The sequence below is a fragment of the Microcaecilia unicolor genome, chromosome 7 (genome assembly GCF_901765095.1).
Source record: "Microcaecilia unicolor chromosome 7, aMicUni1.1, whole genome shotgun sequence".
Classification (NCBI taxonomy): Eukaryota; Metazoa; Chordata; class Amphibia; order Gymnophiona; family Siphonopidae; genus Microcaecilia; species Microcaecilia unicolor.
Genome location: NC_044037.1, coordinates 113,158,486 through 113,172,988, shown reverse-complemented (window position 1 = coordinate 113,172,988; position 14,503 = coordinate 113,158,486). Strand labels below are relative to the sequence as shown.

Sequence of the window (14,503 nt, the reverse complement as noted above, 5' to 3'; positions counted from 1 at the left end):
GCATGTTTGAATGCAAGTGTTCCATTGGGAATCACTCGCCAGTAGAGACCATTTTCATCAGCATTGAAAATGTCACGAGGTGCAAACTCGTTCAAGATGATAGGAAGAACTGAAACAACCCAATTTTCAGCACCAAAGTCATCAGCGTCTTGCTTCTCACCATGCTGTTTCTTGAATTTTATGCTGTTCCTCTCCTTCCATCTTTCCACCCATCCAACAGTGGCTTTGAATTCAGTCAGTCCAAGACTTTCTGCTACCTGGTTAGCTTTCTCCATAAGCAGTGGACCACTGACAGGAAACTGTCTGCTCCTGCCTTGAGAAAACCACCGAAGAAGAGCATCTTCTACCTCCTCAGCTTTTCCCGTCCGTTTTCATTTCCGTTGTGGATTTGTATTGTTTTGCCAGTCTTCCAGAAGCTGGTCTTTCTGCTTCAAGACACGTGAAATTTGACTGGGATTGACACCATATTCTTTAGCAATAGATGCTTGACTTTGTTTGTTTTCTAATTTTTTAAGAACTTCTATTCATTCAGCCAGTGTGAAAGTCTTACAGTTCTGCCGCGACGACGACCCCAGTGTACGCTCTATCAACATTCTTTCACTTATTCTGCCTGTGGCAGTTAAAGAGGCAGTAAATTTGAAATCTCGTTGGTTGTCACGCGCCAATTGGCTTCCATAGTCCATGATCGGGCTTATGCGGAGTCTTTCCTGCAGAGGAGCGGTCTTGAACCATGCATATAAGCGAATCTTGCACTTATCAGTGGTGCGCTAAACCGAAGTTTGTCCCCATAGAAATTGATGGTACCAAAAACAGGACCGAAGTACGGCATGCAGTTAAACAGAGCATGCTCTAATCCAACGTACACTTAAATGGAGTGCACTGTATATGTAATTACATGACTACAATACTGTCCTGAGAAGAAATGACTAATGATTTCAAGGTTGTAAAACAGTGTTCCAAAGCAGTTGCCAGAGCAAGAGATATGCTCGGGTGCATAGGGAGAGTTATAGCTAGCAGAAAAAAATGACAATTATGCCTATTCATTTATTCCTTTAAAAAATTTGTATACCGCATAATCCAAAAGGTTCTCAGCAGTTAACAGAATATACATACATATAATAAACACAATATATTTTACTTCTGCCAGTCTACTCTTGATCTTCTACTCCATACGCTTGTATAAAGAGAGAGGTTTTCAACTCTCGTTTAAACTGTTTTACCTCCTGAATTTTTTTGAGCCATAGTGATAAACTGTTCCACATAATAAGGCCTGCTACATGAAAAATAGTTGCTCTACATTCACTCAATTTTATGGCTCGATGTGACAGGACATCTAAATTTAATTGTTCTGCAGATCTCAAAAGTTTCGGAGGTTGATATACATGCAGCTTTGCTGCTAACATTTTAGATACCTGACCGCGTCAGATCTTAAATACGAGATACAAAATTTTAAACTTAATGTGATATTCTATGGGTAACCAATGCAAAGCTTTCAGAACTGGTGAAATATGTTCACACCTATTGGTACCCATTAGGATTCTAGCAATAGAGTTCTGTGCAATTTGTAAAGCTTTCCATTGAGATGTAGGTATTCCAATCAAAAGACCAGTAGTCAAAGCACGGCATTATAAGGCTCTGAACTACTGATCTAAATTTCTGAGACTTTAAAAGTTCTTTAGATGTCTAATCAATCGCAATTTAAGGAAAACATCCTTCACAATTTTCCGTATATGCAGCTTCATACTTAAGCTGAAATCTGCAATAACACCCAAATCTCTTAACTCATTAACAATTGGAATTACCTCTCCATCAAACTGGAACAATCCAGGTATATCAGAAGGAACATATGGTGACAACAACAATATCTTTGCTTTACTTCATTTAATTTCAGACAGTTTGCTTTCATCCAGCTAGTTACAACAGTCAGAATTAAACTCAATTTATCAAAGATATTTTTAATCGTATCATCAATTGGTAGCAAAAACTGGATATTGTCAACATATAGTCCTGAAGTTTAAATTCAAGCATTTTAATAAACGATATAATGGTAACAAAAATATATTGAAGAGTACAAGTCATTACCAAGACCTCATCTAGAGTGTCTACTTCTCAAGACTGCACCTAAGAAACGATATAAGCAAAGAAAAGACAGTCTGCATTAAAACTGTATGAAACAATAAGAAAGGGCAGAAGACAAGATAGAGATATTCAAATACCTTCTACGTATTAAATAATGTACAAAGAGCAAGCATTTTTCAGGGAAAAGGAAGCTCTAACATAAAAGGTCAGGATAGAATACTCAGGAGCAACTCTAGAAAATATTTCTGCTCAGAAAGAATGGTAAATGTACTAAACAGTATCCAAGGGGAAATGGTTGAGGCAAAAACAGTAATAGAATTCAAGAAAATATGGCTTAAGTAAAGAATATATACATACATATACTCTAACCGTACCACTACTGTGGTATATATATGGGAGGAAAAAGCCTCAAATACGGACAGGTACTCCTTTGTTTGAATCCAAACTTAAGGGAGTCCTATCTAATCATCACGGGCTGAAAAAACCTCCCAAACTTTAATAACGTGATACCTAACACTCCAAATAGTAAATGTGCAGGAATCACTTACCTTGCAGCTGTTCAATCGATATATTTATCCTCCACGGCCTGACTCCGGCCAAGTTTCGACTCCTGCTTCAGGGTACCGTGGTATCTTGTGATCGATATATTACGTGCTGGGACTTCTAGCAGGTAATATATCGATTACAAGATACCACGGTACCCTGAAGCAGGAGTCAAAACTCGGCCAGAGTCAGACTGTGGAGGATAAATATATCAATTGAACAGCTGCAAGGTAAGTGATTCCTGCACATTTACTATTTGGAGTGTTAGGTATCACGTTATTAAAGTTTGGGAGGTTTTTTCAGCCCGTGATGATTAGATAGGACTCCCTTAAGTTTGGATTCAAACAAAGGAGTACCTGTCCATATTTGAGGCTTTTTCCTCCCATATATATACCACAGTAGTGGTACGGTTAGAGTATATGTATGCAGATTTGATGGTTGGATTATAATACTCTATGAGCTCTAATTTATATGTATAGAGTTAAGTAAAGAATACCCACACTTGCAAAGAAGTGAAGGAAATAATGGATATTAACTGAGGTCTATGACACTGCAACTGAAAATGAATTTGGAAAATTAGATGGTCTTTGAAATTCTTTTCTGAGGTCATAGTGTATGTGCATTTCTTCTAATCTCTTTCTGTCAAGTTCTTCAATACTCTCTCCCCCACCCTTCTGGTATACTCTCTTTGTTTCTCTCCACCATGCTCTATTTCTTCACCTTCCTTATACCCAAGATTAATCATTCTGTCTTGCTCTTTTAGTTAAATGTTTGCTTCTATGTCTAACGTGTGATATGTTTTTGTCTACCAGATTCTGTGCAGAAAGAACTCTGCCTCCCATAGCTCCACTCAAAGGCCTCTGCCTAGGTCAATTCATGGGTCCAATCCAATATGCAGCATGGAAGGAGATGAAGTCTATTATCAAACCTGGTATGTTAAGGTATATCTAGAGATGAATCCCACCTCAGACACTGCTGAGGAGATAGCAAAATATGTTAGAAACATGGCAGCATTAAGCAAATAGTTGAATTTAAAGATGTTTGAAAATGTGCAAACCATGATCACATCCTGTTAATGTCTGGTCTTTTCATCTCTTGTAATCATTCAGTCTCCAACATTCAAATTTCCCATATCCAAATCCTACTACTACTACTACTATTTAACATTTCTAGAGCGCTACAAAGTGTACACAGCGCTGTACAAACACAGAAATCCCCAACATAGGAGTTAAGGCGATGGAGACTATGGTAAATATGAGGTTATTTGCTTTATGGCAGTGTTGCTAGGAGCAACAATTTTGCACCAACAGCAACAGAGCAGTCAGTAACATCACTTTCTATCCTCTACTTCCCACAGTGAAAATGTATGTTCCTATTAGCAGCAGTAGTAGCAGAGTGCCCACTTAGTGCAGAAGTCTTTCAGATCCAAAACATAATTTCTCTTTGTAATGTAGTTCAAAAATATGTTTCATTGGATTTGGTGAACACATTTCCCTTGAAATCCACACTTACTTTACTGATTAAGACTTTCATTATACATAATTGTTTCAGTTCTGAATCATAGGTAGTGAATCCCTCATGTCCCAGTCTTTCTAGATCTTTCAGTGGCCTGTAAAGGTCCAGGAAAACAAAGTTACTCCCTGTAGCAGGTGTTCTCCGAGGACAGCAGGCCAAGAATTCTCGCAGATGGGAGACATAATCTGACAGAGACCAGTGCGGACTCTGACTACTGATAATACTTAGAACTTTCTAGTAGCTTCCCACTTTACATGTGCTTCTGCCTTACTACTGCTACTACTACTTATCATTTCTATAGCGCTACAAGGCATACGCAGCGCTGTATACCATACACAAAAGACAGTCCCTGCTCAAAGACCCATGCTCCCACCTGATGTGCGAGCATGGGTCCCTCAGTCATTTTAGAAAGCTAAAGAGTACAACTCTAAGGGAAGGTGGAAGGGTATGTGAGAATACTTGGCCTGCTGTCCTCAGGGAACACCTGCTACAGGTGAGTAACTCTGTGTTCTCTGAGGAAAAGCAGGCCATTGTATTCTCACAGATGAGAATCCCTAGCTACCAGGCTCACCGAAAACAATGATAGGAACTTGAAACGTCAGGGCCTGAAAATCAACCTGAAAATATAGACATACTAGGTGTGGAGGTGCAGCCTGGAACTAAAGAAAACTGGGACTGAGGGGGGGGGGGGGGGGTGGAATAGGATTCTAGACACCAAATGAATTCTTCAGGACTGCCTGCCCAAACTGGTATCCTCCTCAAGACATTAATGAGATGTGAATGTGTGGACAGATGACCTCATTGCAGCTTTGCAAATCTCTATGGAGGCTGACTTCAAGTGGGCTACTGACATAGCCATGGCTCTGACAGTCTGAGCCTTGACATTACCAGCCTGGGCATAAGTAAAGGAGATGCAGTCTGCTAACCAATTGGAAACTGTGCGTTTGGCTACCCCAATCTTGTTTGGGTCTAAAGAAACATAAAGCTGGGTGGACTGTCTATGGGCTTTAGTCTGCTCCAGATAGAAGGCTAAGGCTCGCTTGCAATCTAAGGTATGCAGTACACATTTGCCAGGATGGGCATGTGGTTTTGGGAAAAATGTTGGTAGGACGATTGACTAAGATGGAACTCTGATACTACCTTAGGAAGGAACTTAGGGTGTATGCATAGAACTATTCTATTGTGGTGAAACTTAATTTAAGGTGGATCAGCTACTAGGGCCTGAAGCTCACTGACTCTGCGAGCTGAAGTAACCGCCACAAAAAACGCAACTTTCCAGATCAAATACTTCAGATGACAGGAATCTAATGGCTCGAAATGAACTTTCATCAGTTGGGTGAGGACAACGTTGAGAACCCATGACACAGTTGGAGGTTTGAAAGGGGGCTTATGAAGCGAACAACTAGAGGCTGTACAGAAATGGGCTTACCTTCTACACGGTGATGACAAGCACTAATAGCACTGAAATGAACCCTTACAGAGTTGGTTTATAACAAGACTCAAAGAAGTGTAGAAGGTATTCAAGCAGATTTTGTGTAGGATAGGTGAGGGGATCTAAGGCCTTGCCCTCACACCAGATAGCAAACCTCCTCCACTTAAATGAGTAACACCTCTTAGTGGAATCTTTCTTGAAAACCAGCATGATGTGAGAGACTCTCTCCGGCAAATCCAAAGATCCAAACTCTATGCTCTCAACATCCAAGCCGTGAGGGCCAGGGAATGGAAGTTGGGATGTAGAAGGGATCCATCATTCTGCGTTATGAGGGTTGGAAAATATTCCAATTTCCATGGATCTTCAGATGTCAGCTCCAGAAGAAGAGGAAACCATATCTGCCTCAGGTAGTAAGAAGCGATTAGGATCATGTTTCATGGTCTTGCTTGAGTTTCAATGAAGTCTTCTTTATGAGAGGTATTGGAGGATACGCATACAGAAGTTCCGCCCCAAAATTTAGGAGAAGGCATCTGATGCTAGTCTGCCATGTGGCCTGAGCCTGGAACAGACCTGGATGACTTTGTTGTTCAGATGAGTGGAAATACGATCCACAGAGGGGGTGCCCCTCTCTTTGAATATCTTGCAGCTTATGCCCATGTTGAAAGACCACTTATATAGTTGCAAAACCCTGCTCAGTCTGTCCACCAGGCAGTTGTCCTTTCCTGGGAGATATGTGGCTTGGAGGTCCATACTGTGAAGAGGGCCTGCAGCCACATCCCCACTGCTTCCTGACACAAGGGGTAGGATCCCGTAGCCCGCTGCTTGATTACATAAAACATTGCAACCTGGTTGTCTGTTTGAATGAGTATGATTTGATTCTGTAGCTGATATCTGAAAGCCTTTAGAGCATTCCAAATGGCCTTCAGCTAAAGGAGGTTGATATGGAGACCTGTTTCCTAAGCAGACCAGGTTCCCTGGGTGTGAAACCCATTCACATGAGCTTCCTATCCCTGGTTGGATGCATCCGTTGTAAGCACCTTCTGAGGACGTGAAATTTGGAATGATAATCCCAGCAAATTTGTCCGAATTGTCCACCAGAGAAGGGCGCGAGTCAAATCTAGAGGAATCTGGATTACATCTGCTAGATTCCCAGTTGCTTGAGACCACTGGGAAGCTAAGGTCCACTAGGCATCTCTCAAGTAGAGATGTGCCATGGATGTGACATGCACCGTAGAGGCCATATGGCCTATAATCTCAACCTCTGCTTCCTGCTTCGGATATGCAAGGTGAATGTTGATAAAGTCTCTGCTCTTGCTTGTGGAAGAAAAGCCCGAGCCTGCAATGTACTGAACAGGGATCCTATGTACTCCAATTGCTGGACCATGAGGAGGTGGGACTTGGGGTAGTTTATGACAAACCCTGGTATCTTCAACACCTGAATAGTTAGGAGCATTGACTGATGCCCCTTCCTGCGATGTGCTCTTGCCCGGGCAGTTGTCCAGATAGGGAAACACATACAGTCCCAGTCTGTGCAAATATGCTGCAACTACCAATGGACACTTGGTAAATACCCTAGGAGCTGACGCGAGGCCAAATGGCAGTGCATGGTACTGGTACTGGTGTTTCCCTATGCAGAATCTTAGATGCGTGCTGTGACTGGGAAGTACTGAAATGTGGGTATAGGCATTCTTTAAGTCCAGAGAGCATAGTCAATTGTTTTCATAAATCATGTGGAGAAGGGTGCCCAGGGAAATCGGCCTGAACTTTTTTTTGACCAGAAATTTGTTCAGAGCCCTTAGGACTAGGATGGGATGAAATTCTCCCATCTTTTTGGGCACGAGGAAGTACCTGGAATAGAATCCCTACCCTTCTTCTCCTGGTAGTATGGGTTTGACCGCATTGGCCTGTAGAAGGGCGAAGATTTCCTCTGCAAGTACCTGCTTGTGCTAAGAGCTGATGAACAATGCTCTCTGTGGGCAATGTGGTGATCTTTTGGCATCAATTCAAGGCATAACCAAGACAATTTGAAGAACCTACCAGTCAGAGGTTACAAGGGGCTACATGTGATGGTAAAAATTCAGCCATCCAGGACAGTGAGTGTGGCTATGCTCTCGAGCCAGTCAAAAGCTCATCCCTTACTTCGACTGGGGAGCTGGCTGGGGCTTCTATGGGCAGGACTGACGAGTCCATGAACACTGGGCCTGAGGGGTCTGGTCAGAGCTGGAAGGCAGTGGGAACCTACACCTTTGAGAGTAGTAGAGCCGCCACTTAGGTCCAATGGAAAACATCTGTGAGAAAGAGGGAGCAGCTGGAGGGTGCCGAGACAGGGTTTGGATGGTATCTGTATGTTTCTTAATGAGGTCAGTGACCTCTTCTACCTTATCTCCAAACAGACTGGCACCTCGGCATGGAACGTCTGCTAACCTCTCCTGAACCGCTAGTTCCAAGTCAAAGACATGTAGCCATGAGAGTCTGTGCATCCCCACACCCATGGACTCTATGTCAAAAGAATAGTAAACAACTCTGGCCACATATTTTCTGCACTCCAGCTACTTACAGGCCCAGCTGGCAAAGCTCTGCAGCTTACTCCTGTGGGAGAGAATCCACAAGACTGAGTGTACTGTGGGCCAAAGACTGCAAGTAAAGGCTCGGGTAGAACTGGTAGGACTGGATGCAGACAATGAGCATCGAGCCCTGAAAAGCTTTCTTCCCAAATGAGTCTAGTGTCCAAGCTTCTCTACCTGGGAATGCTGAGACATGAGTACTGGAACTTCCAGCTCGTTTGAGGGTGGATTCGATCACCAGAGAGTGGTGAGGCACTTGGGCCCTCTCGAATCCAGGAGCCTTCTGGATATGATACTGTGTATCTACCTTCTTAAGTGTGACCTACACTGAGGGGAGATTCCCAGTTCCTCATCAGCTGATCCTTATGGATAGGGTACAATGGTACTGTGACCCCTTCCTTAAATAAGAACATAAGAATAGCCATATTTGGTCAGACAAATGGTCCATCTAGCTCAGTATACTGCTTCCAGCAGTGACCAATCCAGGTCACAAGTACCTGGCAGAAACCCTATTAGTAGCACCATTCCATGCTACCAATCCTAGGGCAAGGAGTGGCTTCCCCCATGTCCATCTCAATAACAGACTATGGACTTTTCCTCCAGGAACTTGTCCAAACCTTTTTAAAACCCAGATACGCTAATTGCCATTACCACGTCCTCTGACAACAGGTTCCAGAGCTTAACTATTCTTTGAGTGAAAAAACATTTCCTCCTATTTGTTTTAAAATATTTCCCTGCAATTTCATTGCGTGTCCCCTAGTCTTTGTACTTTTTGAATGAGTGAAAAATCAATTTGCCTCCACCCACTCCACACCACTCAGGATTTTGTAGTCCTCAATTATATCCCCCTTCAGCCATCTCTTTTCCAAGCTGAGGAGCCCTAACCTCTTTAGCCTTTCCTCATATGGGAGCAGTTCCATCCCTGCTATCATTTTGGATGCTCTTCTTTGAACCTGTTCTAATTCCGCTATATCTTTTTTGAGATACGGTCACCGGAATTGAACACCATTGAGGTCGCACCATTGAGTGATACAGAGGCATTATAATATTTTTGATCTTATTTTGCACCCCTCTCCTAATTATTCCTAGCATTCTGTTTGCTTTTTTGGTCGCCGCTGCCACACACTGGGCAGAAGATTTCAGCGTATTGTCTACAGTGACACCTAGGTCTTTTTCTTGAGTGCTGACTCCTAAAGTGGACCCTAGCATCAGATAACTATGATTTGGATTAATCTTCCCAATGTGCATCGCTTTGCATTTGTCTACATTAAATTTCACTTGCCATTTGGATGCCCAATCTTCCAGTTTCCTAAGGTCTTCCTGCAATTTTTCATAATCCGCATGTGTTTTGACAACTTAGAATAGTTTCATGTCATATGCAAATTTAATCACCTCACTCGTTGTTCTGATTTCCAGATCATTTATAAATATATCAAATAGCACTGGTCCCAGTACAGATCCCTGCGGTACTCCACTATTCACCCTCCATTGAGAAAAATGGCCATTTAACGCTGTTTTCTGTCCAATAACCAATTCTTAATCCACAGAAGGACATTCATTGGGAGGAGACTCGTAGCACAGGACAGTGAACATCTCCACCCTGGGCTCTTCCTCCATTTCTAACTTAAATGGGATGGCAGATGCCATGTCCCTGACAAAACCAGTGAAAGAGAGGTCTTCAGGTGGAGATTTACATCTTTCTTGTGGTGGGGAGGGATCAGAAGGTATGCCATAAGACTCCTTCTCTGAGAAGTAATGAGGATTCTTTTCTGAGTGCCATGAACAGTCCCATTCAAACTCCTCACCATATTCAGACCAAGCTGAGTGAGTTTGTGCCTGCCTTGGCTGAGTGGAACCCTGTCCATGTTCCAAAGAGCGCCAAGGTACAGCCCTACTCTCTGACTCTGGGGAAGCTTCCTCCCCCGACATTGAGAGCGGTATTGTATGTGTCGATGTCAACACCCTTCGAAATGTCAGCATCAAGGATCTCTGTACAGGCATAGGTGGAACCTCAGAAAGATGCTGGGGTTGATCCGTAGCTGGTGCAAGCACCCTCGATGCATGAATAGATTGCAGCTGCAACATCTATGCCAGCCCCTCCCTGAGCATGGTTCGGAACCACTCATTGAAGGAAGGCGTTGGCAAAGACGGGAGAGCCGGGAAAGAGGCAGCCTGAGAAAGTCTTGGTGCCGAACCAGTAGCGGGGACCTGACTGCCTGGAGACTTGGGGACCTGACTTCCTGGAGATTTGTGCACCGGCATTTCTTCCAAAGAGGGGGAGCACTCCTCTCAGTTCCGGCACTTCTCAGGTACTGGCGAATCCGATGTCCTGGTGCTGCAGGTACCATGCATCAATGAGGACCAATGCTTGTGCTTCTTGGGCTTCTCCGGATTGTTTATAGTGGAGTCTGTTCTTACATGGCCCCCTCTGACAACCTAGTATCAGTGAGGGCTGTAATTATGTGGGAATTATTTCTCTGATATATCTACTTACCATAAGAAATATACAATTTGGAAATGTGGGGCAAATAGGGTTTCTACCTCCTTGCACCCACCCCAAGATACCGTGATAGCCTCTGTCCTTTCTATGTTCCTTCCAAGGGGATAGTCTTTATTCCAATATAGATAATAACACAGCAATCAAGCAATAGAGCAATTAGACAAAGTAATTAGGCAAGGTAATCAGACAAAGTAATTAGGCAAAGTAACAAATAGCAATTTGTTACCAGAGAGAGAGAGACCACTGTGATAAAGAGTCATTCAGTTGATCATCTCACCCCTCTAACTAAATACAACACAACAGTGCCTTATATACAGTGGATTGGGCATCAATCACCTCCCAACTTGCAATTTCAGCTAATTTCTGTGTTACTTTATTGTTTACATAAAATGGAACACACTATCTAAATGTTAAAGCGCACAGAACATTTGTTTAAAGAACACAGCATTTCCAAGGTTTCCTCTACAGAAGATTGTAGTTGCCATTTCGTTACAGGAATTTCCCTAGCACCTATGTGTATAATAGTGTTATCTAAATGCTCAACACTTCTTCGCCTTCAAACCTTGTGAAGTAGAAATAGTGGCACCGACTCTGTCAGGGAGTGGGGAAGAGTGCTTTTAAGAGTCAGCATGACTTAGAATTCACAGTTTCAGCAGAGAATATAGAAATTGCTGCTTTAAGAGCTCTGGCTACACAGAATGCTGAAGCAGAGCTTTAAGATGCAGCTGTCAAGCTTTTTAAGTTTGAGCCTTTAGACATGCAGTTCATGGGTCATAATCTGACTTGTCAGTGTCAGAAAAGAGCAAATCAATTCAGGATGCTCAACATCGGGGTCATTTAGCGCTGATGAGGATGACATTGAGCCCATACGTGTCCTCAGTGCCAGGTCCCAGGGCCTACTCTCAGCAGCCGATGTCAAGAGAGGTGGAGACCTTCTTGATGCTGGCACACTCCCAGTGGATACTGAAGTATTGACAGCCATAAAAAATCGATGCTTCCTGTGCTGACAATGTACCAGCCTTCGAGGAGCGAAAAATTCTCCCCTGTTGGATCTGCCATGCCCTCTGTGTCCTCAACTGCATTTTTAAGCAGAGTTAGGCTCATAGTCAGGCCTAAGGCACCTGGTGCACCAAGAGTGTGGGTCCATCACAGAAATCACCCAATTGGGTGCATCTTTTGAAGCCACTAGGGGTCTTCTGGGACATCAAGAAGATAATTGCGGCCAAATTAAACTCCTCAAATGTGAACTGAAAAAGGGGTAGCATTCAAACTGAGGTCAGTGCTTCGGCCTAAAGGGATCTACCAACTTACAACAAAGAAAAAACTACTAAAATTAACAAGAAATAAAATACACTGAGGAAAAATGAAAAAATTATTGAAAAAATGGGGAAAAATACCCACACGGGAAGGCACTGCAAAAGGGAGACAGAGAAACATATGCACTATGAAGAGAACACAAACAGGTCCACCCTGCTCTGCAGAAAAATGAAGAGTGGAAGGGATCCGTGCTCTCGTGTCAGGCGAGAAGGCACCAGCGCATACATGGTGGGATGCTGCTAGAAAGTTCTAAGTATTATCACTAGTTAGTGTCCGCACCGGGCTCCATCAGATGACGTTGCCCATCTGTGAGAATACAATGACCTGCTTTTCCTTGGAGAATGTATGGTTATCTCAAAAGGGTATTTCATCATAAGCATAATGCGTTTCATTCTTCTAATCTGGAATACCATCAACATGTTTAAAGTCTATCCTTTACGTGTTCTAACTCGTATTTCTTTTCCTCTTAAGCTCTGTGTCCAGTGACTCTTGATCCAAAGACCAACCACCCAAACCTCATCCTTTCCAAAAATCTGACCAGTGTGAAAATGGGGGAGCCAGAAGAGGTCCAGAACAGTCCACTGCGGTTCAACAAGAGCATCTGTGTCTTGGGTTCCAAAGGATTTTCCACTGGAAAGCATTACTGGGAGGTTCAGGTGAAGGACAAAACTGGCTGGGATGTGGGCCTGGCCAAGGAGAGTGTCAACAGGCAGGAAATTGTTAAAGTTAAACCTAGAAATGGCTACTGGGCCATCTGGTTAAGGAAGGGACATGAGATCAGAGCCCTGGATTCTCCCTCCATAGTTTTGGCCCTGAAAACCAAACCCCAGAAGATTGGGGTCTACTTGGACTATGAGGGGGGACAGGTATCATTCTATAATGCTGATGACATGTCTCACCTCTACACCTTTAAGGACACCTTCACAGAGACACTCTATCCCATGCTTAGTCCTGGGGTTAACAAGGATGGAACCAATGAAGAGTCAATGAAGCTCTTCCACCTCAAACTTTAAGGCCTGGCATTCACACAACTGGATTCCAATAAATTCTGTCTGTGCAAGAATGTTCCAAAAGGCATTATGGTATAAGAGATTATTATGATGGTGCTGCCAGATGAATCAGGAGCTAACCCCAGGAGAGTGTGAACCAACAGTATGGGATAAATTGGGATTTTAACCCTGCCCTGACATTATAGCCTGATTGTGTAATGCCAAACTACTTTTGAGACTTTGTGGACATTGCCTGTCTCTTCATTCTTAGTTCCCTTTACTCTTGTATATCCAGAATACTAATCTGGACATGGCTGATAGATATTTTTCTGAGTAAAATCATTTAATTTCAGTAAACTTATAAATCGTGTTTTATTTAGCACAAAAATGTACAACACTCAATAAATACAAATTAAATAGACATACATATGTAAACCATTTCATTCTCTTAGAGCCAGATTCTATGTGTGGGGCTATGAGTTATGCACTTTGAGTTGGGCCAATGCCCAATTTATATTTAAATCATTTTTATTGATGTGACAAGCAAATAGAAACAGAACTTTGTAACATTTACAACTGTTCACCATCCATTTTCCTTTTATTCCCTCAACGAAATTCCCTCCCCCCAACTCCCCTCCCCTTCCCCCCCACCCTTTCCCTTGCTCTTAATAGTCTGTCATCCGATTTTGTATGTTTATTACAAGTTCAGAAGATAGCTACGTGCTGATGGAGTTAGAGTGTTCCAAAAGGGGGTCCACTGTTGTTGAAATTGTTCTCCAATTTGTGAGTTGATGTCTGTTACTCCCATCCTTTCCATGCGCAGTATCTGTAACATACGTGTCCTCCACTGTTGCAGTGTCAGGCCCCCCACTGACAACCATTCTGTCAATATAACTTGTTTGCCCACAATTACAGCACGTTGGGTAAATGCTGTAAAGCCTTTGACTGTGGGTCGGCTATTTGTTAGCTGTCCAAACAGGAGGGCCGAGTGATAAGTCCAGCCTTGCCTTCAAATTAAGTTTACGCATTGGATTATTTCTTTCCAGAATTTCTCCACTGCTTTGCATAGCCAGAACATATGTCCCAGGTCTGCCCCTTCTACTCTGCACTTCGGGCACTCTCCCCAGGGGGAAAGGCCCATGCAAAATGCTCTTTTGGGGGGGGCACGTATAAGCGCAGTGCAAATTTGTATTGTAATTCCCAATGCTTGGATTGATATGTAGTTTGCCTGATTGTCAACACATGAGTCTTGATCTGGCTTGCACTAATTTCCGTGTGCAAGTCTGCTGTCCACTGTCTAGACAAACGTATGTAATCCGGTTCCTCTACCATGTCCTTTATATGTTGGTGATGATAGGATAAAGGCACCTTTTGCTGAGTCCCCAGGGAGAATGCCGCGGACAACTGTTCCTGTACATCTTCCGCCAAGGACTCCCAGGGCAACGAGGTCACATAGTGTTTCAATTGTTCATAATAGAACCGCTCTTTTTGGGGTATCCCATATTCTGCTTGCAAGTCATTAAAGGACTTTATATGTCCTTCGCTGTTAAGTACCTGTAACAAA

The 14,503-nt window shown here is 43.1% G+C and overlaps 1 protein-coding gene across 2 annotated transcripts in view; it reads left to right on the top strand.

Annotated features, from left to right (window-relative positions):
* LOC115474844 (zinc-binding protein A33-like) overlaps window positions 1–13,401 on the top strand; it is a 112,836-nt gene extending 99,435 nt beyond the window's left edge. The window contains exons 4-5 of one of the 2 annotated variants that reach the window (XM_030210538.1): window positions 3,435–3,553; window positions 12,422–13,401. In XM_030210538.1, coding sequence (XP_030066398.1) covers window positions 3,435–3,553; window positions 12,422–12,963 — 661 coding nt within the window. In that variant the 3' untranslated portion in view covers window positions 12,964–13,401. The remainder of the gene's footprint in view (window positions 1–3,434; window positions 3,554–12,421) is intronic. The other variant, XM_030210537.1, reaches the window with a different exon arrangement.
* Window positions 13,402–14,503: the final 1,102 nt, after the last annotated feature.